Source organism: Tachyglossus aculeatus, chromosome 23 (genome assembly GCF_015852505.1).
Source record: "Tachyglossus aculeatus isolate mTacAcu1 chromosome 23, mTacAcu1.pri, whole genome shotgun sequence".
NCBI lineage: Eukaryota > Metazoa > Chordata > Mammalia > Monotremata > Tachyglossidae > Tachyglossus > Tachyglossus aculeatus.
This window is the reverse complement of record NC_052088.1, coordinates 38,048,598-38,075,703: the sequence shown is the minus strand read 5'-3', so window position 1 is coordinate 38,075,703 and position 27,106 is coordinate 38,048,598. Positions and strand designations below refer to the sequence as shown.

General features: G+C 56.1%; 1 protein-coding gene across 2 annotated transcripts in view; it reads left to right on the top strand.

Moving 5' to 3' along the window:
* SREK1 (splicing regulatory glutamic acid and lysine rich protein 1) overlaps positions 1-26,863 on the top strand; it is a 28,691-nt gene extending 1,828 nt beyond the window's left edge. The window contains exons 2-13 of one of the 2 annotated variants that reach the window (XM_038765986.1): positions 6,211-6,344; positions 12,114-12,229; positions 13,095-13,289; positions 13,385-13,563; positions 14,829-14,959; positions 15,855-15,969; positions 18,032-18,151; positions 19,519-19,747; positions 20,180-20,349; positions 21,847-21,942; positions 25,108-25,261; positions 25,551-26,863. In XM_038765986.1, coding sequence (XP_038621914.1) covers positions 6,211-6,344; positions 12,114-12,229; positions 13,095-13,289; positions 13,385-13,563; positions 14,829-14,959; positions 15,855-15,969; positions 18,032-18,151; positions 19,519-19,747; positions 20,180-20,349; positions 21,847-21,942; positions 25,108-25,261; positions 25,551-25,721 — 1,810 coding nt within the window. In that variant the 3' untranslated portion in view covers positions 25,722-26,863. Of the gene's footprint in view, positions 1-6,210; positions 6,345-12,113; positions 12,230-13,094; positions 13,290-13,384; positions 13,564-14,828; positions 14,960-15,854; positions 15,970-18,031; positions 18,152-19,518; positions 19,748-20,179; positions 20,350-21,846; positions 21,947-25,107; positions 25,262-25,550 lie in introns of those variants that run through there. The other variant, XM_038765987.1, reaches the window with a different exon arrangement.
* The last annotated feature ends 243 nt before the right edge of the window (positions 26,864-27,106 follow it).

Sequence of the window (27,106 nt, the reverse complement as noted above, 5' to 3'; positions counted from 1 at the left end):
AGGGGGAGACAGAGAACAAAACCAAACATGCTAACAAAATAAAATAAATAGAATAGATATGTACAAGTAAAATAAATAGAGTAACAAATATGTACAAACATATATACATATATACAGGTGCTGTGGGGAAGGGAAGGAGGTAAGATGGGGGGTGGAGGGGGGAGAGGAAGGAAGGGGCTCAGTGTGGGAAGGCCTCCTGGAGGAGGTGAGCTCTCAGTAGGGCCTTGAAGGGAGGAAGAGAGCTAGCTTGGCGGATGGGCAGAGGGATTGGGAGCATTCCAGGCCCGGGGGATGACATGGGCTGGGGGTTGATGGCGGGACAGGCGAGAACGAGGGACGGTGAGGAGATTAGCGGCGGAGGAGCGGAGGGTGCAGGCTGGGCTGGAGAAGGACAGAAGGGAGGTGAGGAAGGAGGGGGCCAGGGGATGGACAGCCTTGAAGCCCAGGGTGAGGAGTTTCTGCCTGATGCGCAGATTGATTGGTAGCCACTGGAGATTTTTGAGGAGGGGAGTAACATGCCCAGAGTGTTTCTGGACAAAGACAATCCGGGCAGCAGCATGAAGTATGGACTGAAGTGGGGAGAGACACGACGATGGGAGATCAGAGAGAAGGCTGATGTAGTAGTCCAGATGGGATAGGGTGAGAGCTTGAACGAGCAGGGTAGCGGTGTGGATGGAGAGGAAAGGGCGGATCTTGGCAATGTTGCGGAGCTGAGACCGGCAGGTTTTGGTCACGGCTTGGATGTGAGGGGTGAACGAGAGAGCGGAGTCGAGGATGACACCAAGGTTGCGGGCTTGTGAGACGGGAAGGACGGTAGTGCCGTCAACAGAGATGGGAAAGTAAGGGAGAGGGCAGGGTTTGGGAGGGAAGACAAGGAGCTCAGTCTTGGACATGTTGAGTTTGAGGTGGCAGGCAGACATCCAGATGGAGATGTCCTGAAGGCGGGAGGAGATGCGAGCCTGGAGGGAGGGGGAGAGAGCAGGCGCAGAGATGGAGATCTGGGTGTCATCAGCGTAGAGATGATAGTTGAAGCCGTGGGAGCGAATGAGGTCACCAAGGGAGGGAGTGTAGATCGAGAACAGAAGGGGACCAAGCACTGAACCTTGGGGAACCCCCACAGTAAGGGGATGGGAGGGGGAGGAGGAGCCTGCAAAAGAGGCATCACGTGACACCCGGGGGGGGGGGGGGGGGCGCCCCCTGCCGGTCACCATGTTTGATTGGGGGTGCGAAGTGCTTGTCACGTGACACCTCCAGGGGCGCGGGCGCGCCCCCTGCTGGTCACCATTTTTGGTTGGGGCGCAAAGTGCTCATCACGTGACACCCGGGGGGGGGGGGGGGGGCGCCCCCTGCTGGTCACCATGTTTGGGGGGCGCGAAGCTCTTGTCACGTGACACCCTGGGGGCTTGCACCCCCTGTTGGTCACCATGTATCATTGGGGGCGCGAAGCGCTCGTCACGTGACACCCCCAGGGGCGCGCGTGCGCCTCCTGCTGGTCACCATGTTTGAATGGGGCGTTTCGCGCCTGTCACGTGACCCCCCCTGTGGGGGGGGGGGGTCGTCTGTCTGTCACTAGAGCCCCGGGGCGCTCGCCCCCTGTCGGTCACCGGGTTTGGGGCACGAAAAGCGCTGGTCACGTGACACCCCGGGGGCGGCGCGCGGTGCGCCCCCTGCCGGCCGGCGCGGCAGCTCGCCTGTCTACTTGGCGCATCCGTGCGGTCGTATTTATTGAGCGCTTGCGGTGTGCAGTGCACTGTGCTAAGCGCTTTGCCCCGGGGCGGGTTCGCCGTCCCGGTGGGAGACTTTGCACGAGCACACGCACAGGCTGGGCGTGCAAGGGGTGTACGCACTCGCACAGTGCACACGCTCACGTTTGTTCATTTCAGTCATTCAGTCGTATTTATTGAGCGCTTGCTTACTGTGTGCAGAGCACTGGACTAATCAATCAATTGTATTGAGCGCTGACTGTGTGCAGAGCACTGTACTAAGCACTCGGGAAGTACAGGTTGGCAACAGAGACGGTCCCTCCCCAACAGCGGGGTCACAGTCTAGAAGGGGGAGACACAACAAAACAAAACATGTGGACAGGTGTCGTCATCAGAATAAGTAGAAGTAAAGTTAGATGCACATCGTTAACAAAATAAATGGAATTGTAGATATGTACAAGTAAAATAAATATAGTAATAAATGTGTACATATATACACAAGTGCTGCGGGGAGGAGAAGGATGTAGGGGAGGAGGAGGAGAGGAAAAGGGGGGCTCAGTGTGGGAAGGCCTCCTGGAGGAGGTGAGCTCTCAGTAGGGCTTTGAAGGGAGGAAGAGAGCTAGGTTGGCGGATGGGTGGAGGGATTGGGGGCATTCCAGGACAGAGGAAGGATGTGGGCTGGGGGTCGATGGCGGGACGGGCGAGAATGAGGCCCAGTGAGGAGGTGAGCGGTGGCAGAGGAGCGAAGGGTGCGGGCTGGGCTGCAGAAGGACAGAAGGGACGGGAGGTAGGAGAGGGCGAGGGGATGGACAGCCTGGAAGCCGAGAGGAAGGAGTTTTTGCTTCATTCGAAGGTTGATAGGCAACCACTGGAGGTTTTTGAGGAGGGGAGCGACATGCCCAGAGCGTTTCCGCACAAAGATAATCCGGGCAGCAGAGTGAAGTATAGACTGAAGTGGGGAGAGACAGGAGGATGGGAGATCAGAGGGGAGGCCGGTGCAGTCATCCAGTCGGGATAGGATGAGAGATTGTACCAGCAAGGTAGCGGTTTGGATGGAGAAGAAAGGGCGCACCTTGGCAATCACACGCATCCACATGGGTGGGATGCACACGTACACAAACTGGGAGTGGAAGTGGAATGCCCCAGTGCATGGAGAGGAAAGGGCGCATCTTGGCAATCACACGCATTCACATGGGTGGGGTGCCAGTGGGATGCACACATATACACAAACTGGGAGTGGAAGTGGAATGCCCCAGTGCGCACACAAAGTACACAAAGAAGAGTGCAGAAGCGCTCATACACCCAAGCTAGCGGGCCGGGGCACACGAGCTCTCACAAGCACGGGTGTTTGTCACATCCCAACAATTTCCTTCCTTTATCGGAATCTCGCACCCCCCCGATCCCTCCCCCTGCATTTCTCTGCCCAACTGGTGGGAAGCAGAGCGGAAAGCCTTTCCCCGGCGGGAAAAGTCCGCAGGAAGTTCCGTACGGGCCGAATCCCGAGGCCTGGCCAGGTTTGGGGCCGGCGGAGAGGATTGTATCTCCCGCTCTTAAAGCTGGCTCTCCTTATCAGTGGGTCGCTCCCAGATAGTGTTGCATCCCAATTTCTCGCCTCTCACAGAGCCCCGCGAGGTGGGAGAGGAAGGAACAGTCATCCCGGAATTAAATGGAATAAAAAAACAGCAGGAGGAAGCACTCTCCTTTCTGCTTCTTCGCTTTATGAATAGGACAGGTTGCCAAGCAAATTGCCTTGCAGTGAAAAGACAGTTTAAATAGATTGTTGTCTCGGATCGCATTTGTTTTAAAAAAGGCTCGTTGGGAGAAGCAGCGTCTCCTTGTCTCCGGGGAGGATGTCCAAAATGGCCTCCCACACAGCCCTGACTTTAAGTCATCTTGGCCCTGCTGGATTTTACTTAGGGGATGAGGAGAGAGAACGAGCCAGAAAGGAAATAAGATGTCACAGGAGGTAAAATAGTCAGGAGTCTCCGTTCAGAGGCATCGGGGCGAGCGGAGGGAACGGACGACTGGGTGTCTGAGCACCCGGGTTCCAATTCCAACCTTGCCTGTGTGACTTGGGGTAAGTCACTCAAAACCTGGGCTGAGCCTCCGTTTTCTCATCTGTACAATGGGGAGGTGAGCTTCGCTCTCCTTCCCTTTTAGAACGGGGTCCCAGGGAGCCAGATGTTTCTCCACCTGATGATAATAACGATAATAATAATGGTATTTGTTAAGCGCGTAACTATATGTGCCAGGCACTGTACTAAGCGATGATCCTGATTCCCCTTCAGTGCTTGGTCAATAGGGAAAGAAGCATGGCCTAGTGAGTAGACCACTTGCCTGGGAGCCAGAAGGACTTGGGTTCTAATCCCGGCTCCGCCACTCGTCTGCCGAGGGACCTCAGACCAGTCAGTCTGTACCTCAGTTACCTCATCCGTATAATGGGGATTCAATCTCTGAGCCCCATGTGGGACAGGGACTGATTAGCTCCGCCACTCATCTGCCGAGGGACCTCAGACCGGCCAGTGAACTTCTCTGTACCTCAGTTACCTCATCCGTATAATGGGGATTCAAACTTTGAACCCCATGTGGGACAGGGACTGATTAGCTCCGCCACTCATCTGCCGAGGGACCTCAGACCAGTCAGCGAACTTCTCTGTACCTCAGTTACCTCATCCGTATAATGGGGATTCAAACTTCGAGCCCCATGTGGGATAGGGACGGATTAGCTTGTGTCTACCCCAGCGCTTCGGACAGTGCTTGACATACAGTAAGCGCTTAACAAATATCAGCGTTATTATTATTATTATTAGCGTGTGCCATAATTATTCACCGTCCCACCTTTTACGTCCTCTCGGTGTATTTGTTTGCACCTCTTGACCTTCCGTCAGAGGGAAAGACAACAAATTGGCTTTTAGTCGCTAAACGCTTGCTTTCCCATCGAGTGTTTATGACGTTCAGTTTATCCAGCCGTAGTCTTTAAATACAGCCTTCAAAGAATTCCTAATGCCCTTCAGTTCTGTTGTTTGCTTGCTTGTTTTATTATTTGTTTCGTTCCATAAAACCACGCAGGCATGAATTTGTCAATCCCTGGGAAAATTGGAACCACCTCCGCCCAAATAATGGTTTTTTGGCCTCCGCCCAAATCATGTTTATCTTCTGAAAGGAAGAGTTTGGTGTTCAACGATCATGATTCCGGAGTCAGGGGTTGAGCCTCCTCACGCTATCTTGACAATCTTCAATCAGTCAATCAATCGTATTTATTGAGCGCTTACTGTGTGCAGAGCACTGTACTAAGCACTTGAATCTTCCCCCCGCCAGAGAAATTATAGGCTACGCCAATTACCGACTATCCTTCGGCAGTGTGGCCTAATAGATAGATCACAGGCCTAGGATTAAAAAATCTGGATTTCTGATGTCAACTCCGCCCCTTCTCTGTTGTGTTGCTTTGGGCAAGTCACTTCACCTCTCTGTGCCTCAGTTATCTCATCAGTAAAATGTGGATGAAGACTGTGGGACAACCTGATCACCTCGTAGCTACCCCAGCACTTAGTACAGTGCCTGGCACATAGTAAGCGCTTAACAGATACCTTTTAAAAAAAAACAAAACCATTGTAACAAACAGGAAATCCCTATCGCTCTATTACAAAACCACGTAATGCCTTTGATTCCATTCCAAAACGATCCCAGGTTTTTAAATGGATTTTTTTTAACCTCACGTAGGGATTAGAGAGCGTGTATGTTGGCCGTTCAGTGAGAGGGACCTTTATTTTTTTTTAACCCTTAAAAACACATTCATCCTTGAAGGGAAGAAGTAAGTCTGAATTAACAGTAGAACCACAGAGCTTCACATGAAGGCCTCTTTAATCCCCCCCAAAAGCATTAAGTCTGTCTTCCCCGCGGAATGCCACGCTGGAGGTAGTGCCATTTCCTGTTTTTCACAGGAATTTGTTCACTGCTGAGGGACAGCAAGTCTGCAAAGCGGCCTTTCTTCGAGGAAATTCATTCATTCAGTCGTATTTATTGAGCGCTTACTGTGTGCAGGGCACCGTACTAAGCGGTTGGGAAGTAATAATAATAATAATGGCATTTATTAAGCGCTTACTATGTGCAAAGCACTGTTCTAAGCGCTGAAGTACAAGCTGGAAATGCCGGGAGGTAGATTAGAAATGAAGTCCCCCCCAGTCATGCCTTTGGCGTCTGCTCGAGTGACCGTTAGAACGGCGTTCCCCGATGAGTATCGACCGGGCGTTGTAGTAGAGACGGGGTGGGCACCGGTTCGGCCCCCCGCCTGCTGTCTGTTGTTCGCTGCCCGATTTCTGCGGACCCTCACCCCCCCGTGAACCAGAGCCGCCCCCGGGGCGGCCCGGCCGCGGATCGGGCGGGCGGGAGATTCCCGGGGAGGTTCGGGTGGCAGCCACCAGCTCTGGCCGCGGGCACCCCCGACCCCGGGAAAGCGGACCCCCGGCCTCCTTCGGGCGACTAATGTCTCTTCTCTTTTATCTTTCAGCAACGCGCCTCTTGCTTTTTCCTCCAAAGTATGTTATGTTAAGTTTCGCGACCCATCGAGTGTTGGTGTGGCCCAGCATCTAACTAATACGGTTTTTATTGACAGAGCTCTGATAGTTGTGCCCTGTGCAGAAGGTTGGTATATCTCCGACGTTCCTATGTGTGTGTTGGTCTCCGTCCGTCCTGTGTGTTAGGGCCCTTGAGCATCCCCTAAAATCGGCAAGCAGTCGGTGCTCCGTTTCCCCGGGTCCTCTGCAGCGTAGACTGGAGGGTTAGAGAAGGGAACGGTTTCCTCCCCCCTCCCACCCCCGGTAAATTGAATTTTTTTTTTCCAATCCTCATCTCTGAGTGCGTTTAGATGTAGTTTTGGAAGTTTAAAGCGAGCCACCCCCAGGCACCACCGTGCCCGTAGCGGAGAGATTTGGGGGGTGGGGGAGAGATATCTGAAAGAATAAGATAGCTGGGATCCCGGGGCCAGTAAAGGATATTTCCTCTCCCACCGAGTCTCAGTATTCGGATGGAAAAGCCTCCCCGTCTCCGGCTCCCGGTTCTAGGGCTGAAACCTCCGGAGGAAAAAAGGCAGAGAAGGCGCGTTGTGCCAATGGGGGATTTCCGGAGTCGTCTCCGTTCGCAATTCCAACAGATGTGGATCTGTAATCTCAGACCTCCTTGTCCAGACCACCCTACCGCCTGTAATGACTGGGAGAATGTTCCTTATTCATTAGGCCCGTTGAAATCGGACCAAACCCCAGGGCCCTTTTCATCTTTCCCAGGCTTCCTCTGTAGTCGAAAAGTTTTCCCTAAAAGAAATGTTCTCCAAAAAGTTAACCCGAGGATGTGATCAGAGTCAAAAATGGTAAAGTTTAATGCTCACCGAGGGCTCATTGGCTGCTCTTCTGTAGCTTTTAAAGAACAAGGATTCCCGGGACTTGTGATTCTTGTAATTATGTGTAGCAAAGTCGACCCCCAAACTGCAATTCTCGTACGACCGTAACTTTGCAAGTCTTTGATGGAAGGTGGAGCTGGGTGCGTGTGTTTGTGTGTACGTGTGGGTACGCATCTAAATGTTACACAGCCAGCCGAATTGGACTGTAGGCGTACACACGCGCGCGCACCAAACACACCCATCAGAATTGCCCCAGCCACCTTAGAAAAAACCCACCGGCCCTTAGGGCGAAAGTTGGCACCTGCTGTTACCGAAGCGTTGAGTGAATGGCTTATCTGTATTAAGGGAGCATGGCACGGAAATAATGTGACTCTTTTGATTTTTGTTAAATGAAAACAAGAACTAATTACTCTTGGCTCCATGAATGTCTAACGACCCTGTCAGATTTTTATACTTGCTCCAGGACCCACCATTCTATGATGTCACAGATATCAGAAGTCTGATTGAGTTGGTTCAATAGAGCCCTTCGGGTGTAGTTGGAACCCTTGGGTTCTGCCTTCTGGGCTTTCCTCTGGTAAGCTTCCAAGTGTGTAGCAGACTGCCCCCGGCCCCTGTGGGGAGAACCAGATTCCCGCGTTCCCGGAAACCCGTTTGCGGAATGTCCCTCCCGGCCCGAACGACGGGGGACCTGGGGGGTGGGAGGTGGAGGCCTGGGACGGAGGAAGAAAACGCCGCACCCTCTGAAGAGGCCCCGGGCGAGAACGTGGCCGGCTGTTGGGGTTCAACGTGAACGGGTCCCGGCTCCTCTTCGCCCCGAACGAGTCCCCCCCGGCTTCCCCGTCAGCGGCCCAGAGCCGCGGGTCGGCGCCGCTCTCGCCCGGCTGGGTCGAAGGGTGGTGGCGACGGAGGCGTTTCACCACGCGCTCGGGCCACAGAAGCACGGGGCGGGTTCCCTGCCCACGGGGAGCTTCTGCTCGGGGCCCGCCGTTGGCGCGCCGGGGGGACCGATGGCACCGCGCTTTCCCAGCGTCCCCTTGGTGTCTGGACGCCGTAGATTCGGGAGGACCCCGGGCACGTAGAGGTGTTTCCCGTTGGGCCCCGGGGAGGCCGAGGCCACCGAGAACTGGAACGAACGGTCAGGGAGCGTTGCCCGAGGCCCCCCGCCTCGGCTTCCAGCTCACGCCCCCTCCCCTGCCCCGTTCCCGGGACCGTTGATGGGAGAGCCAACCTAGGTGCCCGTCGACCCGCAGGGTCCTCAGCTCCGCGCGGTCGGCTGAACGAGCCATCCGCAGATGTGGGCAGGGAGTGGGCCCATTGGGGGGTGGGGGGGGTGTCCCCTCATCTCCACCCCACGAGCACGGCAGGGCACCGAGAGCCCCGGACTCCAGGGTTCCCGAGGAGCCCGTAGCTCGCCGCCGCTGCCGCCCGCCGTGGTCCGGGCAGCGGCCGGAGGGGAGGAACCCCCCCGTCTCCCCAACTTTTCCAAGAGACAGCCGAGAACGGATCCCGCCCGTCCGAACTCTGCTCCCTTCCCCTTCCCCCCTCCCCCCCCCCACCATCCCGTCCCCCCCGCTTTTCTTCTGGGACCTGGATTTTGCCTATTAATTTGGTTTTGTATGTTTTCTCTGTGTGATATCTGTGCATTATTAGATGACTAGCCTTGCCAAGGCAGACCCGTTTCACGTGCCTGAGCCAGGCACTGTTTGCCCTGCCACTAAACGTGCCATCCCGTGCAGCCTTCATGGGGGAAATGCGATCGGAGTCTGGCCCGCTGAAGATGGACGCCCTGTCTCTGTTTTTATTGTTTTCCTTTCGTTTCTTTGCCTTTCTTTTGTCCCTTTTTTTTTTTCATTTTTCTTCTTCTTTTTTTTTCTTCTTTTTGGTTTTTGTTTTTTGTTTCATTCAACCTCTCTCGCTCTAACCTGGGACCCGGCTTTCCCGGGCCCGCGGCGTCGCCCCGGGGGCCCGCGATGTCTCGCCTAAGCGGACACGGAAGGCGGCCGGCGGGCGCACGGACGTCGACTGGACGCAGGACTCGGATTTCGAGCCGCGGGGCTCAGTCCCGGCCGGGCTCGATGGGCGCCTCCCGGCCCACGGACGGCCCCGGGCTGGCAGCGCTGCGGCGGCGGCGGCGGCGGCGGCGGCGACGAGGGTCCCCGAAACGCGTCCCGTTCTCGGTGAAGCGCGCTCCACGACCGCATCTCTCCCAACGAGCCGGCCGGCGGGGCCCGGGAATCCCCCTCCTCCCTCTCATCCCCTCCCTCCTAGAACCGTAGGGATCCCCCGCAGAGTGGCAGGCCACCCACCGCGCCCCGCTCTCTGTGCCCGGGCTCTCCGGGCCTGAAAAGAGCGGGTTAGGAGAGGAAGGGGCTTGAATTGGGCCGGCCCGCGGCGTGGCTCGCTCCCCGGGCGAAGGGGGGTTAGGGAAGAGCAGAGGCCGCGGGCGGGAGCCGGCTCGGGCGAACCGTGGGATCGCTGCGGGCTCCCGCTCCGGCACCCCCTTGGCCCAGCGGAGTGGGGCGGGATGCTCCGAAAAATCGGGGAGCGCCGACGATGTCGTAGGGTAGCGTGCGCGCGTGAGCGTCTCCGTGTGGTTTTAGGACTCGGAAAGCCTTCCGAGGACAGCGTGTTTGTGCAAATGGATTCCAAGAACCTCCTTTATTTTGCGGCCTAGGCTGTCCCGAGAAGGGTAGATGGTGACGATTCCCCGATTTCTCTTTCACTCTTGCCCACTGAAACGTTCTCAGAGTTGGCTTTCCAGTCCCGCTTCTTGGGAACTGAGTCACGGAACCGTGTTTTGTCGTCTTGGTTTTTTTTTCCCCTCCTCCCGATCACGTATGTCATGGGGAAGAAATAGGAGAGGGATGAGTTTAGAGCATCGGGACCTCCAGGACCATGCTGGTTTATTACTGCAACCATTCCAACCCTCCCCCGCATCCCCCCACCCCTCAACTAGGGATGAGGGATTCTTAAAAGAAAGTTCTTCAGTTTCTCTCTTGATCCACGCCAGTTCTTTTCCCCATCTGGCCGTCCGCTCGGAGTACATCGCCGATACTCATCACTAAGCGGTCCGTCGTGTCTGGTAGTAACGGCGGGTCGTTTGAATCCGTAAACAGACACGGTTCAGACACGCCGTGGGCCCCGAGGCCCACGCGTGTTATTTTTGCCGGCCGCCGGCCCTGCGGAAACAACCACCGGAAACGTGGAACTTCCTGCCGGGAGGAGTTTTCTCGCATTGGCGATTTTCTGTGGCTCCGAACGCAGTCACGCCCTCGTCCGCCCTCCGACTCACGGGGTCCAAAATGCCACCTTCTGCTGGCAGGGGCTCCCGTCTGGTCACATCTAGGGCCAGTCAGAGGAGGATGAACTCTGTCTCGCTGCCCAGAGTCACAATTGTTCGCTTCAGTCCGTGGCACGTTCCATTTCGGAGCGGGAGCCGGCCGCCGGCACTGCCACTTCTCTTCTTTGCGACTCTCCCCTCGAGCAGAAGAGGGATCCCAGTTGGACTTGCAAGTGGGAATATTGGTTTCCAAGGAAGCTCGAATTCCGCCGTGGGGGCAGTCACTCAAATCCGCCCACCACTGAAGGTTAGGCGTTGGCCAGAATCCAGATTCTCGCTCCCGGGGCGGACTGTAGTCCAGAAACCTGGGATGATGATGGCAGAGACACGCTCTGCGTGGCCCTTTTCAGCCCGGAGCGTCTTTCCTCTCGGAGCAAAAATCCCCCGGGCCGGTCGGGGTCAGAGGAGGGCTCGTCCGAACCCTCCGGGATAGACTCCTGGCCTTCCCCGGGGGTGGAGGTGGGGGAAACGGCGCACCCAGGTCCTGGCCTGAAGTCGAGAGGGGTCTCCGGCCGGCCTCGGACAGGAGGTCACCTCTGCCTTGCGCTGTCCAAAATGGGAAGTCAACGTGGAGCGAAACGCTCGCGAACTTTCCCGATTCAGCACCTCGAACCGAAATCCCGCCAGAGGAAAACTGGGGGGCGGGTTTGTAGGGTTTCTTTTCTTTCCTCTAAACCCGGAAAATGGAAGTTTCAAAGGCGTTCCCCATAACGAGAACATTTTCATTTTGTGGTCATCCCCTGCCCTCTTACCAAGCAGTTCGGTCCCCCCAGGGCTCAGGGGCTGGGAGTTGGCTGCGGGCCAGAAACGGTCCCCCCGCCCCACCGCCCTTCCTGTGTCGCTTTCAAACTTTTAATTTTTTAGGCTTCCCTTTCCCACCCTGCCCCTCTCACCCGCTTCCACCCCATCCCTGCACCGGACTCTCCGTCAGGACTCCCCACGGGGGTCCCAAGCACCAGATTGGGGGCGGGGGGGCGGACGGGGGTGGGGGGCGGGAAGAGGAAGCCTCTCCGGGGCTCACGCCATCAGCAGACAGCTCCCACGGCAGGACCAGGCCGCTACTTCCAGGGCAGAATTTCGATTCGCTCATGTTTGTTTTTTTTTTTTCCTTTTCTCTTTTGTTTTGGTTTTTTGTTTTTTTTCCATTTTTGGTAATCTCTCTTTCCTTTTGAAAAAGAAACTAATTTGGTGATTTGCCATTTCTGGGGATTAAACTTTAAAAAATGTTCTTCTTTTCTGTATCTGATGTTCTGTGTGCTATTAGTGATGCAGCCAACACGAGCGATTGTCTTGTGTAACACAACTTTCGATCACCGCGAACACACCGTCCTGGGAACGCGTCCATGCTTGGTATCGTTTGGTTCATGAACATTAAGTTTCCCGTACAGGTGACCCATAGCTCAAAGCGTTCAATACTTGTCTGCATTATTCCGTTTTTAAAGTATTAATCCATTCATGAGATTGTTAGTCTTTGAAGTTTTTGCTCCCTTTTGTTTTTCCTAGTCGAGCAAGGTAGAAGGAGAGACTTAAGTTCTCGTTTGTTTCTTTGTAAGGGTCCGGTAGATAGATGCATTTGTGGTTATTATTTTTTTAAGAGCGAGGGTAGCGGTAAAACGGCTAGAGTAAGAGTGGACGCGGGGCCCCCGCCCGCGCTGATCCGGCCGTCTTGCCTCCGCAGGGAAGATCCCGGAGGAGTCCAAGGCCCTGTCCCTGCTGGCTCCCGCCCCCACCGTGACCAGCCTGATGCCCGGGGCCGGGCTGCTTCCCATCCCGACGCCGAACCCCCTGACGACGGTGAGTGGCCGCGGAGAGAGGGCGCGGACCTGCCCTTGCATCCCCCCGGGGAGAGCCGGCCCGCGCCGCGTGCTCCGGCGGAACGGGCCGCGGCCCCCTCTGGAAGCAGCCGCCGGGGAGCTGCTTCCTTATTTAGTTTTTAACGTCTAAATGTGCAAGAGCGGACCTCGTCCTTGCTCAATCAGTAGTATCTGTGGAGCGCGTTTACCGGTGAACGCTGGGGAGGATACGGGAGCGTTCGCCGTCTCCGATCCACGCTGCGGCTGCCCCCTGCTAAGTCGGGAGGGAGGGTCCCTTCCCTGCTCTGAGCCCGGAAAAAGTGGACGTGACTCCTGCCCGAGGCCTGGGAGGGAAGGGGAGCCGTCCCCGGGGGATTCCGGGGGGTAGCCCAGGGGTCGGCTGCAGACGCTGGAAGAGTCGGTCGCGTCTCAGCCTCCTACCACCTCCCCACGGGGCTCAGTCCCGAGGTCCGATTTCAGACACCCGGGTCTGCCCTTTGAGATCGTGGGAGGTCCAAGATGAGGTCCGCCCCGAAGCGGGCTTTTCCGCGTTCCCTCCTGCCCACAGGAGGTGGGCTGAACGGCCCTTTTCTCTCTTTAACGACCCCCGCCACGGGCCCGATAGCCGCCGTTAGAAGCACTTGTGGGGGAAGTAGGGAGGGTGGCATCCCGGAGCCCCTTAAGCTGGGGTCCCGACCTCGAGGCGGGCAGGGCCGGGCGCGCTCCAGGGGCTCAGAAACGAAGAAGGTCCATGCGGGTGGGATCGCGGGCCTTGGTGAGGCGGCGACTTGGGCAAGGTGGTGCTCACGAGTGATGGCCGCGTCTGTGTGGTGTGCGTGCGCGCATGCGTGCCGCGCTTCCTCCAGCTCAGCGTCTCACTGAGCAGCTTGGGAGCCATCCCGGCGGCGGCGGCGGCGGCAGCGGCGGCGGCGGCGGCCTCGTTAGATCCCAACATCGCCGGCCTCGGCGAGATCCCCCAGCCACCGCTGATGGGGAACGTGGACCCTTCCAAAATCGACGAGATCAGGAGGACCGTCTACGTCGGCAACCTGAATTCCCAGGTAATTGCCGGGAGCGGCCCCCGCCCCCTCCCCTCGTCCGAGGGGCCGGCGGCGCCGCCGGGTAAACGCGCCTCCGCCTCTCTCGCCCCGCGTAGACGACCACGGCCGATCAGCTTCTCGAGTTCTTTAAGCAAGTGGGAGAGGTGAAGTTCGTGCGGATGGCCGGGGACGAGACCCAGCCAACCCGCTTTGCGTTTGTGGAATTTGCCGACCAGAACTCCGTGCCCCGAGCCCTGGCCTTCAACGGCGTCATGTTCGGAGATCGGCCGCTCAAGTAAGAGCCCGGCGGGGTGGCCCCGCTCCCTCTCGCTGGACTCGCCGGGCGTTCAACCTGGAAGGGTGGGGTGGCGGGACTCTCGCGGGGAGTACGCAGGGCTCGGAAAGGCCCCGGTCTAGCATGGCAGAGGGTTTGGAGGACGTACAGGGGGTGTAACTGAACAAACACCCGAAAGGCGGCAGTTAGAGAGGTGGTGGAGGGCTCCTGCCATTAAGGCGGCTGCAAGAGGAGAATTCTGGTTGGGATTTCTTGTCTTCCACCCTTCCACCCCCACGTTTGAACTGGAAACCTGCTGCCGGGCTTCCTTGGGTGGGTGCAGTGGGCAGGCTTCCAGGCCTAGATTCATTCAGTCGTATTTATTGAGCGCTTACTGTGTGCAGAGCACTGTACTAAAGTGCTTGGGAAGTCCAAGTTGGCAACATACAGAGAGGGTCCCTACCCAACAGTGGGCTCACAGGCTAGATGATGGCGATGCCCGACACCGGACCACTTCCCGGGCACCAGCCAGTGGAGACTCTGGATTTGTCCGGAGTTGTCCAGGTCGTCGTGTCCCATTCCGGTCAGCTGCCTCACTCGGCGCTGTCCCTCGGGCCAGCAGTCAACTCCCGGGCTCGCCGTTCACATCCCTATATACACACGCGGCTCGGACTGTTGTCCGACTGTGGCCGGGAGAAACGGTTGTGGGGGCCCGTAAGATGCGTGCCACCGTCTCGGGTCGGGAGAAGGAACTCGTCCACGCTTCTCAGCTGGACGGGATCACGGGGTTCTGGGGCTGGGGACCTCCAGAGTGCATCCGGGTTTCCCCAGGCCGCATCCTGAGAAGCAGCGTGGCTCAGTGGAAAGAGCCCGGGCTTTGGAGTCGGAGGTCAGGGGTTCGAATCCTGGCTCCGCCACATGTCTGCTGTGTGACTTGGGGCTAGTCACTTAACTTCTCTGAGCCTCAGTTACCTCATCTGTAAAATGGGGATTAAGACTGTGAGCCCTCTGTGGGACAACCTGATCACCTTGTATCCCCCCCCAGCGCTTAGAACAGTGCTTTGCACATAGTAAGCGCTTAACAAATGCCATCATTATTATCCTGATTCACTGCCTCAAGCCGGGCCAGGGACCGGGGAGTTGCCTCTCGTGGTTTCTGCCACTTTCTGTTCGGCTTTGGGAAATGGCCCCTTTGTCTGGGGGAGACCTGGGGTAGCAGAAATCGGGCGGCTCGGCCCGACCGGGGCGCGGCCGCCCGCTGACCGAGTTCTCCGCCGCCCGCCCAGAATCAACCACTCCAATAACGCCATCGTCAAGCCCCCGGAGCTGACGCCACAGGCGGCCGCCAAGGAGCTGGAGGAGGTCATGAAGAGAGTACGCGAGGCCCAGTCCTTCATCTCCGCAGCCATCGAGCCAGGTGAGGTCCCGGGCAACTGACCCGGAGGGCGCCGGGCATCAACACAGTCAACTTGTTGAGTTCCTGGGGGTCTTGCTCGGTGTCTCACTCTGCAAACTGTCGAGACACAAAGGGACTGTGAGACTCCCATTCATTCAATCGTATTTATTGAGCGCTTACTGTGTGCTGAGCACTGTTCGAAGTGCTGGGGGGATACAAGGTGATGAAGCTGTCCCATGTGGGGCTCACAGTCTTAAGTACAAGGCGGCAACATATGGAGACGGTCCCCACCCAACAACGGGCTCACAGTCTAGAAGGGGGAGACAGACGACAAAAGGAAACATGGAGACAGGTGTCAAAGTTGTCAGAACAAATAGAGCTAGGTGCACATCTTTAACAAAATAAATAGAATAGTAAATTTGTGCAAGTAAAATGGATTAATAAATCTGTACAAATATATATACAAGTGCCGTGGGGAGGGGAAGGAGGAGAGGAAAAAGGCCTCTTGGAGGAGGTGAGCTCTCAGGCAGGGACCAAACGCAAATGCGCACATAACTGGTTGCGCAAAACCGGGAAAGCAACTCAAGTCTCCTGGCCGGGGCTCTGAGCCCACCAGAAAGGTCCGTTAGGGTGGTTACGATGGTGGGTGGCTTAGATATCGATGGTTCCTTGGGTCCCAGGGCACTGGGGTCGAGAGAAGAAGGTCGGACACGGCCCCCGGGCCATCGGGGTCTCCCAGACCCAGAGAGAGGGAGGGAAAGAAGGAGGGAGGGAGAAAGAGCAGGGATCAGATCCGATCCCCACCCTGCTGGGGAGGTGGCACAGGTCCCCAGCGGGGGGGTGGCCAGGTGGTTCTGGGAGCCAGGGGTGGGCCACGCTAACGTGCCGGGGGTTGTTTTTTTTTTTTTCCTCTCAGAGTCCGGGAAGAACAATGAGAGGAAAGGCGGCCAATCTCGCTCGCACACACGTTCCAAATCCCGCTCCAGCTCCAAGTCCCGGGCTCGGAGGAAAAGATCCCACTCCACACGCAGGTAAGCGTGAGAAGCAGCATGGCTTAGTGGAAAGAGCCCGGGCTTGGGAGTCGGAGGTCATGGCTTCGAACCCCGACTCCGCCGCCTGTCAGCTGTGTGACTTCGGGCAAGTCACTTCACTTCTCTGGGCCTCAGTTCCCTCATCTGTAAAATGGGCAGTAAGACTGTGAGCCCCACGTGGGACAACCTGTTAACCTTTTATCTACCCCAATGCTTAGAACAGTGCTTGGCGCATTAACAAATACCATTATAGAGAAGCAATCAGTCAATCAATCGTATTTATTGAGCGCTTACTGTGTGCGGAGCACTGTACTAAGCGCTTGGGAAGTACAGGTTGGCAACATGTAGAGATGGTCCCTACCCAACAGTGGGCCCACAGTCTAGAAGCAGCGTGGCTCAATGGAAAGAGCACGAGCTTAGGAGTCAGAGGTCATGGGTTCAAATCCCGGCTCCGCCAATTGTCAACTGGGTGACTTTGGGCAAGTCACTTCACTTCTCTGGGCCTCAGTGACCTCATCTGTAAAATGGGGATGAAGACTGTGAGCCCCACATGGGACAATCTGATCACCTTATATCCTCCCCAGCGTTTAGAACAGTGCTTTGCACATAGTAGGTGCTTAACAAATGCCATCACTGTTGTTATTATTATTATTATTAATATTAAGCGGGAGCCCCAACCCGGACTGGGTGATTGGCTCCGGTCTGTACTGAGCGCCCGGGGCTCCTTCCCTGCCCCCAAGGAGCTGCCACTCCAACCGGGTAAAACTGGGCATAGAAACGTTCACACACAGCGTAGGGGGAATAAAGGATGGGGTCGTTCAGCTGATCGCACCTCTCGCTCTACTCGGAGGGTTGAACTTGGGCAGCTCTAGCCGCGTTTGTGTCGGAGGTGACTCTTGGGCACCTGGGGCTGGTGAGAGTTTGGCCAGGGAATACAGGCCGCTGCCTTCGGCTGCCTTTACTCCTACGCGCTGACCTCGGCATTCCGGTTTATTCAGTCGTGATTTTGGTCACTCCATCTAGTCATATCTGTAAAGACTCCGTGGTCCTCCTCCCCAGAGAAAATGAAAGCTCCTTGTGGGCCGGAGATGGGACCGTGCTTCTGATTTGTGTTTAGTGCGGTACCCTGCCCACAGGGCCACTCGAGGAATACCGTACAGTGGCTAACGCAGCCGCCCCGCTCCCGGAAAGGCTGCAGTGGTCATGGGGGGCGAGGGCAGAGGACTGACTTTTCAGGAAGGGTGACTTGAGCACCCAGCCTTCAACGAAGCCTGTCCGTAATCCTTCCCTCCGGCTCTCTGGAGACGGGTCAAGTGAGTCCATCATCTCCATGGCCCCAGGATTCTCGTCAGGTGAGGTCGGGCGGCACTCCTGGGTCTCAGGGCCGGCTAGGCTTCGAAAGAAGCACGGGCAGTAGCGTGGGGAGAGATGGCAGCCCCCAGAAGTGTTAGCGGTGGTGGAGGGGAAGCCAAGAACCGGCTCGGCCTCTGAAAGTAACGTAGAGCGGCGGCGGCGGAGCCCAGTTTCCTTGCCCGGTTCTCGGCAGCCGTGGGGCGATCCCGTCTGTCAGCGGTGCCCAGTGCCAGTGTGAGGGCTCTACGTGCGCAAAGTTGGCCTGAAATTCAGCAGGCCCGCTTAGGCTGACTGTTGGCCAGCAAGGGGGAGTACCGGGGTTCCCGGGGTCCCCTTGAGAGGCAGCCCCGTCCCGAGAGCTTCCCACAGGTCCCCGGAGCAGTGTGAGGCAGAACAGGAAAATCAGTCATCCCGGGCTTCTCCGGGCATCGCACTGGTGCCGTCAGCGAGGTGGATCCTCGTTTCAGGGGCTCGGCACCGGCCCTTTGGTCAATGGGCCGACTACGGGAGGGGCCGGCCTAGGGTTTCTCCTTTCCCCTTGGCGCGGAGGGAGCCTTTTCACACCGAGCTGCCGAGTAAGAGCTTGAGTTGACTTTTTCAAACACGCCAGAAGGGGAGAGGGCGACGGTTCGGTGTGAGTCTCTCACTTGGGCAGCGGTTTGCAAAGGCCAGAGGCCCCACGTGCGCGTTCTGCCGTTTTCTGCCGCAGGAGCAGCTCCCACACGCGGTCCCAGTCCCGACAGAAGGATCGGCGGCGGTCCAAGAGCCCCCCCAAGAAGCGCTCCAAATCCAACGAGAGACGACGGTCGCGGTCTCGTTCTCGGTCCCGGTGAGCCCCGCGCAAGGGCAGATGCCTTTGCTTTCGGTCATCCGGCTCCGTGGATGAGGGGTCCTTGGGGCAGTGGACGGGGGACAGACTAGCTGGACCGAAGGGACGTCATCCTGGTTTTCCCCATCGACGGGTCACCGTCCAGCTGTTCCTCTGGGCACTGGGATGATGGTGATGACAACAGGAAGGAAAAGGAGAATGTTACCGTTAAGTGCCTTTTAAGGACTGCGCACTGTACAGAGTGCTGGGTTAGGTACAAAATAATCAGAGAAGCAGCATGGCCTAGTGGGTGGAGCAGGGACCTGGGTTCTAATCTCAGCTCCACCACTTGTCTGCTGTCTGACTTGGGGTAAGTCACTTTTTTTTAATGGCATTTATTAAGCAAGCGCTGGCTATGTGCAAAGCACGTTCTAAGCGCCGGGGAGGTTCCAAGGTGATCAGGTTGTCCCACGGTGGGCTCCCAGTCTTCATCCCCATTTTCCAGATGAGGTAACAGGCCCGGAGAAGTGAAGTGTCAGCTGTGTGACTTTGGGCAAGTCACTTCACTTTGGGCAAGTCACTTCACTTCTCTGTGCCTCAGTTACCTCATCTGGAAAATGGGGATGAAGATTGTGAGCCCCTTGTGGGACTGTGTCCAACGTGATTAGCGTGCATCCACCCCAGCACTTAGAACAGTGCCTGGCACCTAGTAAGCGCTTAATGGATACTTTTAAAGAAAAAAATTGGACACAGCCCCCATCCAGCATGGGGCTCACAGTCGAAGGGGGACAAGGAACTGACTCGCTTCACGTCATAGGCAAATGGCAGAGTGGGAACTAGAACCCAGGCATCCTGATGCCCTGGGCTCGCTGCTTCCCCTGCGACCGTAGACCGGCATGGCCGGTTTCTGCTATTGGGCCCAGAAGGATGACCAGGAAGTCCTTTGGTTGGGAGGGGTCTCTTCCCCAGCATGTGAACCGATGCCTTGATCCTGGACTGACTTCAGCGTTGGAATGTGCCCAGTTTGCCCCTGGGGAGGCAACCTCAGCCCTCCCCTCTTCCCCACACTGGCCCCCTGGACCGCTTTCCCAGTTCATCATCCCTATCCCATCTCCCGGGAAACTGCACGGTGCTAGACAAGTACCCTGCCCGGGCTGAGGCCGTACACTTAATTGGCCTGGTGGCTGGCATGGAAACACCTTAGTTTTTAGCGATGACCCACCCGGCGCTCGGGGGGTGCGGGTGGGATGGCGAGAAGGGTGGGGTTGGTGGGGTGGCCGAGTGACCCGCTGAGACTCCTGCCGTTGGCGGTTGGCTCACGGGGCTGTGTCTGAGCCTCTGCTTTGGTCAGAAACCTTGGGTGAATGCGTAAAATGTGTTTCCTGTAGGGACAAGAAAAAAGACAAAGAAAATCGTGACAAGATCAAGGAGAAAGAAAAGGTGAAAGAAAAAGATCGGGACAAGGAGAAGGAGCGAGAAAGGGACAAGGAGAAGGAACGAGATAGGGAGAAGGAGCGAGATAGGGACAAGGAGAAGGAGCGGGATAGGGACAAGGAGAAGGAGCGGGATAGGGACAAGGAGAAGGAGCGGGATAGGGACAAGGAGAAAGAGCGGGATAGGGAGAAGGAGAAGGAGCGGGATAGGGACAAGGAGAAGGAGCGGGATAGGGACAAGGAGAAGGAGAAGGAGCGGGATAGGGACAAGGAGAAGGAGCGGGATAGGGACAAGGAGAAGGAGCGCGATAGGGACAAGGAGAAGGAGCGGGATAGAGACAAGGAGAAGGAGCGGGATAGGGACAAGGAGAAAGAGCGGGATAGGGACAAGGAGAAGGAGCGGGATAGGGACAAGGAGAAAGAGCGAGAAAGGAACAAGGAGAGGGAGCGAGATAAAGACAGGGACAAGGATAAAGAGAGGGAGAAAGACAGGGAGAAGGAGCGGGACAAGGACAGAGAGAAAGACAAAGAGAAGGAAAGAGATAAAGAAAAGGAGCGGGCGAAGAATAAAGAGCGAGAACGAGACCGGGAGAGAGAGAAGGAAAAGGACAAAGAAAGAGAGCAGGAAAAGGAGCGGGACAAAGAGAAGGACAAGGAGCTCGACAAAGAGAAGGAGAGAGAAAAGGAAAAATCGAGAGAGCGAGACGACAAGAGAAAGAAAGAGAAGAAATCGCGGACGCCCCCCAAAAGCCACAACGCCGCGCGGCGATCCCGGAGTGCCAGCAGGTCAGCCCGGCTCGGGTCCGAAGAGGCCTGGGCCAGGATCCCACAGCCGCCCCTTCTCTGAATGTCGCAGTGTGTCAGGGGAATCGTGTGCAGTTGAGAGAGGCGGAGTGGAGGGTCTTGTCCCCATTCTACAGATGAGGAAGCTGAGGCCCAGAGAGGTTAGGCAGCGTGCTTCAAGTCACCCGGTGTGCTGCCTTCCCCTGGTTGCTGTTGCACCTGAGGATGGTTTCATTCATTCATTCAGTTGTATTTATTGAGCGCTTATTGTGTGCAGAGCACTGTACTAAGCGCCTGGGAAGTACAAGTTGGCAAGGATGGTAACATCCCCAGGGCCGGGGGAGAGGGCCCGACCCTTCTTGGCTCCTCTTTTTGCCCAGGGACAGTTGGGAAACTGAGCTTTTTCAGAAAATCAGCGGGGACCCTGTAAAGAAGCGAATCTAGGTTAGGCATTGGGCTGGCTACACACTTCTACTCCTTTCTGTCCATCCACATTTGCTTCTGCTAGTCCATCTTTGTCTAGCAGGGGCTGGTGTTTGGGGCCGGCAGAACCCCAGATCCAGTGGCTACGGCCTGGAGCACGGCCCTGGCCTGATTATCGGATAATCGTCAATCATCATCAATCGTATTTATTGAGCGCTTACTGTGTGCAGAGCACTGTACTGAGCACTTGGGAAGTACAAGTTGGCAACATAAGAGCTGGGAGGGTGGCCCCCATAGCTCAGGTTGGCGGAGGAGGCGGGGAAGGGCTGGTATCGGAGAGGAGGCCCGAGTCTCTTCGGTGGATCTGGGCAAGACGAGCATCCAGTCCCCTGGGCCCGGATTCCCTGGGCGGGAATAAGAAGTGCTGCTGGGAAGTCCTCCGTCTTTGTCCGCCTCCCAACGGCATTCCGCGACGGTGGCAGGGGGGCTCTCCGGAGTCCGGGCCTGGGTCTCCAGCCGTCCGCAGCGTCGGGGAGGTGGTGGCGTGAGGAGGAGGAAGAGGGCAGCCGACCTCAGAATCCCGGGCGGGGGCCGTTCATCAATCGTATTTATTGAGCGCTTACTGTGTGCAGAGCACTGTACTAAGCGCTTGGGAAGTACAAATTGGCAACCTATAGAGACAGTCCCTAACCAACAGTGGGCTCACAGTCTAAAAGGGGGAGAGACGGAGAACAAAACCAAACATACTAACAAAATAAATAGGATATGTACAAGTAAAATAAATAGAGTAATGAATATGTACAAACATATATACATATATACAGGTGCTGTGGGGAAGGGAAGGAGGTAAGATGGGAGGATGGAGAGGGGGACGAGGGGGAGAGGAAGGAAGGGGCTGAGTGTGGGAAGGCCTCCTGGAGGAGGTGAGCTCTCAGTAGGGCCTTGAAGGGAGGAAGAGAGCTAGCTTGGCGGGTGGGCGGAGGGATTGGGGGCATTCCAGGCCCGGGGGATGACGTGGGCCGGGGGTACGTGGGCCGTTCAGGGCAAGCCTGGGACGCTGTGGTCTTTGGTTTGTAGAGAACGGCGCCGGAGGAAGAGCAGGAGCGCCTCCAGGTCCCCTAAAGCATCCAAAACCGTAAGGAGGAAGTCTTCCAGATCGCCGTCCCCACGCAGGTAAGGAGGGACGGGTGGGTGAGATAATAATAGTAATAATGATGGCATTTATTAAGCGCTTACTACATGCAAAGCACTGTTCTAAGCGCTGGGGAAGTTACAGGGTGATCAGGCTGTCCCCCGGGGGGCTCGCAGTCTTCATCCCCATTTTACAGATGAGGGAGCTGAGGCACAGATAAGTGACTTGTCCAAAGTCACACAGCTGACAGCTGGCGGAGCCGGGATTGGAACCCATGACCTCTGACTCCAAAGCCCGGGCTCTTTCTACTGAGCCACACTGCTTCTCTAGGATGGGCGTGATGGAGGTGACTGGCAGGGCCGAGGAAATCTGGATCAGAAAGTTAGCTGTCTGTGCCAGGTTGGCTCTCATCATCAATCGTATTTATTGAGCGCTTACTATGTGCAGAGCACTGTACTAAGTGCTTGGGAAATACAAATTGGCAACAAATAGAGACAGTCCCAACCCAACAGTGGGCTCACAGTCTAAAAGGGGGAGACAGAGAACAAAACCAAACATACTAACAAAATAAAATATATAGAATAGATATGTACAAGTAAAATAAATAAATAAATAGAGTAATAAATATGTACAAACATATACATCTATACAGGTGCTGTGGGGAAGGGAAGGAGGTAAGATGGGGGGGATGGAGGGGGGACGAGGGGGAGAGGAAGGAAGGGGCTCAGTCTGGGAAGGCCTCCTGGACTCTCTCGGACTGAGCCAGTACAACTTATTTTTTCTTTGAAGGTGTTTGTTAGGTGCTTACTATGTGCCAGGCACTGGGATAGATTCAAGCTAATCAAGCTGGACATAGTCCTTGTCCCACATTCATTCATTCATTCAGTGGTATTTATTGAGCGCTCGCTGTGTGCAGAGCACTGTACTAAGCACTTGGGAAGTACAATGGGGCTCACATTCCTAATTCCCATTGTGCGAGCGAGGTAGCTGAAGTCCAAAGAAGTGAGGTGGTTTGCCCAAGGTCAAGAGAAGCCTCGTGGCTCAGTGGAAGGAGCCCGGGCTTTGGAGTCAGAGGTCATGGGTTTGAATCCCGGATCCTCTACGTGTCTGCTGTGTGACCTTGGGCAAGTCACTTCACTTCTCTGAGCCTCAGTTCCCTCATCTGTAAAATGGGGATGAAGACCGTGAGCCCTACGTGGGACAACCTGATCACCTTGTATCCTCCCCCGCCCCCAGCGCTTAGAATCAATCAATCAATCGTATTTATTGAGCACTTACTGTGTGCAGAGCACTGTACTAAGCGCTTGGGGAGTACAAGTTGGCAACATATAGAGACAGTCCCTACCCAACGGTGGGCTCACAGTCTAAAAGGGGGAGAGCTCAGAACATAGTAAGCGCTTAACAAATGCTATCATTATTATACAGCAGGCCAGTGGCGGAGTCAGGATTAGAACCCAGGTCCTTCAGACGCTCAGGCTTGGGCTCTGCCCACTGGGCCGTGCTGCTTCTCCCACTTGGCCGGCGTTACTGCCGGCCGCCCGCTCTCCCGTGGGCCCCCCAAGAGCGTTCCTCCCGTCTCCTTCCAGTTCCCCGGGTAGCCCACCCCGCCGACCACTAGCTACGGTCCGGGCCCGCGTCTGGCTGCTAGCAATTTGAATGTCGCTCGCTTGCCCCATCCAAAAGTCCTTCTTCGGATTTGTTTCGCATTACTTATTTTCTTTCTCGAATCACTTTACTTGGTTCTGCGGGAATGTTGTGTTTCGCCACTTGAGAAAGCCAGCCTGGGCCAGAGTTTTCTGGCTCTGTAGAATTATATATATATATATGTGTGTATTATATATATATATATGTGTGTATTATATATATATATATGTGTGTGTATATATATATATATACATATATATATGTATATATGTGTGTGTGTGTGTGTGTATATATATATACACATACATATATGTATATATGTTTGTACATATTTTTTACTCTGTTTTATTTGTACATATCTATTCTATTTATTTTATTTTGTTAGTATGTTTGGTTTTGTCCTCTGTCTCCCCCTTTTAGACTGTGAGCCCGCTGTCGGGTAGGGACTGTCTCTATTTGTTGCCAATTTGTACTTCCCAAGCGCTTAGTACAGTGCTCTGCACATAGTAAGCGCTCAATAAATACGATTGATGATGATGATGATCTGAGCCTTCGGAGGTAGGTCAGTGCCAGGTTTGGACAGATTCCATCATCATCATCATCATCAATCGTATTTATTGAGCGCTTACTGTGTGCAGAGCACTGTACTAGGCGCTTGGGAAGTACAAGTTGGCAACGTGTAGAGACAGTCCCTACCCAACAGTGGACTCACAGTCTAAAAGGGGGAGATGGAGAACAAAACCAAATGTACTAACAAAATAAAATAAATAGAATAGATATGTACAAGTAAAATAAGTAAATAGAGTAATAAATATGTACAAACGTATATACATATATACAGGTGCTGTGGGGAAGGGAAGGAGGTAAGATGGGGGGGATGGAGAGGGGGACGAGGGGGAGAGGAAGGAAGGGGCTCAGTCTGGGAAGGCCTCCTGGAGGAGGTGAGCTCTCAGTAGGGCCTTGAAGGGAGGAAGAGAGCTAGCTTGGCGGATGGGCAAAGGGATTGGGGGCATTCCAGGCCCGGGGAATGACGTGGGCCGGGGGTCGATGGCGGGACAGGCGAGAACGAGGGACGGTGAGGAGATTAGCGGCGGAGGAGCGGAGGGTGCGGGCTGGGCTGGAGAAGGAGAGAAGGGAGGAATTCCACATTGATGAGACCCCCAAACGATTTTCCAAGGGCCCGGTCCTGAGCGGTTTGTGTTGTTATATTTCTCTCCCGTCCCCACCATAATTAATCGCAGCCCCAGATAGGGATCGAGCCAGATTCCACCCCCCCGGAGCCGGTTTTGGTCACGAACGATTCTTTTCCCGCCGAAGGCTTCCCTCCGAGAGGCTTTCCTGGATTCATTCATTCATTCAACTGTATTTATTGAGTGCTTACTGTGTGCAGAGCACCGTACTAAGCACTTGGGAAGTACAAGTTGGCTCCCCTGCCCAGCAGAGATCGGTGCTCTCTCTGCCAGGGGACTGGGATTTTTAGTCAGAGCAGGGCGACACGAAGGCAAGAAGGGAAAGGAATGGGACGTTAACCCTACCCGGATGCGGGCCGTTTTACGAAACAGAAACAAGAAGGAAAAAAAGAGGGAAAAAGAAAAGGACCAAAGCGGCGACCGGAGAGAGCGCGACGGCTCAGCGGCGGCGGCGGCATCTAAGAAGAAGAGCGGCAAGGAGAAGGAGCGGAAAGAGAAGGCGGAGAAGAGCGCAGCCCCGCTCAAGGTGAGGAGGGGAGAGCGGCTGGGGCCTTGGCCGATCCTCCTCCTCATCATCATCAATCGTATTTATTGAGCGCTTACTATGTGCAGAGCACTGTACTAAGCACTTGGGAAGTACAAATTGGCAACATATAGAGAGAGTCCCTTCCCAACAGTGGGCTCACAGTCTAAAAGATGGGCAGAGGGAGGGCATTCCTCGGCAGCCTCGTCTTCCCGCACGGAGGTGGGATGGAGTCGGGAGAGGGGAAGGCGAGGCGGGGCGGGCAGAGCATAACCTCTGACCTCGTTGGCAGGAGCGAGACCACAGCAAGGAGCCGCCGCCCCCGCCTCCCGCGCCCCCAGCCGCGGGCCCAGAAGCAGACCGCCCCCAGACCCCCGGGCCCGACCGGGTCCAAATTCAGCAGCAGAACGGCAACTGCCAGCCCAGCCAAGAGAGCCCATCGGGGACCACAAACACTGTATAGGGCCGGCTCCCGGCCGCACCCCAAACTCGACCGGGGACGGAGGGGGGCGGGGGCCGGGGGAGGAGCGGCCGAGAGAGCCGGGGCCCACGTCCGGTTCCCCGAGCCCCCCTCCGACCACCGTCTACCCAGAGAGAGCGAGCACACGAAGGAGGCTAGCACAGGACTGCCGGTGGGCGGGTTTTGTATGGTTTTCCTTTTTTTAACTGGTGTATATTGTTGAATGATGTGCTTGAAATACACAACGCTGTCCGTGATGACAAGTGCGTAAGCCGCCCTCCCCCGCTCCTCCTCCCGACCCCCGTCCCTTCAGCGTTCCAGCCAGCGGGCCCCGTGTGTCCACGGCCTCGTTTCCGCAGACGGCCGGCTCCTGGAAAAGACGCTCCGTGCGGATCTTCGGCCCCGGAGCTGTCCTGCTCCGCCACGGTGAATACAGACTCAGACAAAGATACGGTTCAAATTGGGGGCCAGGGGGGATCGTTCCCACCTCCTGTTCCACGCCCCCAGTCCTAGAAGGGGCGGGCAAAGATCCGTTTTTTATTGTAGCGACGGCAGAGGATACAAAGCCACTGCTGGTTACATGTGGTGCAGCAGAAACCAGAGTTACGGGGCAGTTTAGGGGTCCCAACCGGTCATTCCTGGGGGGCAAAGAGCCACGGGGGAGGAGAGGAAGGGGACGAGGGAGAGGACAGCACGGCGGGGGTCAAAGCTGCTTCAGTCGCAGCTGTTCTCAAAGATTAGGCCTGCCCCTGAGATGGAGCCCAGCTCTAAATCAAGGGCACTTGTTCTTAATACAGTTTAAATGCAGTCAAACTACTCAGTTGCCTTACCTCCAGAGAAGATTTCCCCCTAGAAGTCAGGAGGGCCGGGGGAGCAGTGAGGGGGGGTGTCTCTGGGGTGACGAGGGCCCACTGTTCGAGGGCCCGTTCGCCACACGGGCTGGGGACGCGGAGACCGCCGGCCGGGCCCTCGTAAATGCTTTACCGTGTAAAGCCGGGGCGGCCGGCGTGTTGCGTCTGGCGGCGGCGGCGTGAGGGAGCGTGGCTGACGCTGGCTGGAGTCTGGAAGCAGTCCCGCCTCACCAGAGGCTGCTGGAATCCTTGTTATTTTTAGTATCGTTCCCCCAATAAAGTTGGAATATTTTAGAGGGGAGCCTTTCTGTTTGTCCGCTTCGGCAGCGCGTCTGCGTTCGGTGCCGCCCCCGGGGAGGGAGGACAGGGCACGCGCCATGGGCAGGTTATGTTGCCAATATGTACTTCCTGAGCGCTTAGTACAGTGCTCCGCACATAGTAAGCGCTCAATAGATACGATTGATGATGATGATGAGGCCCTTGGACTTGCAGATTCGAGTTGGTTCCTGCAGCCACTCCCGTTTGGAGACGGAGGGG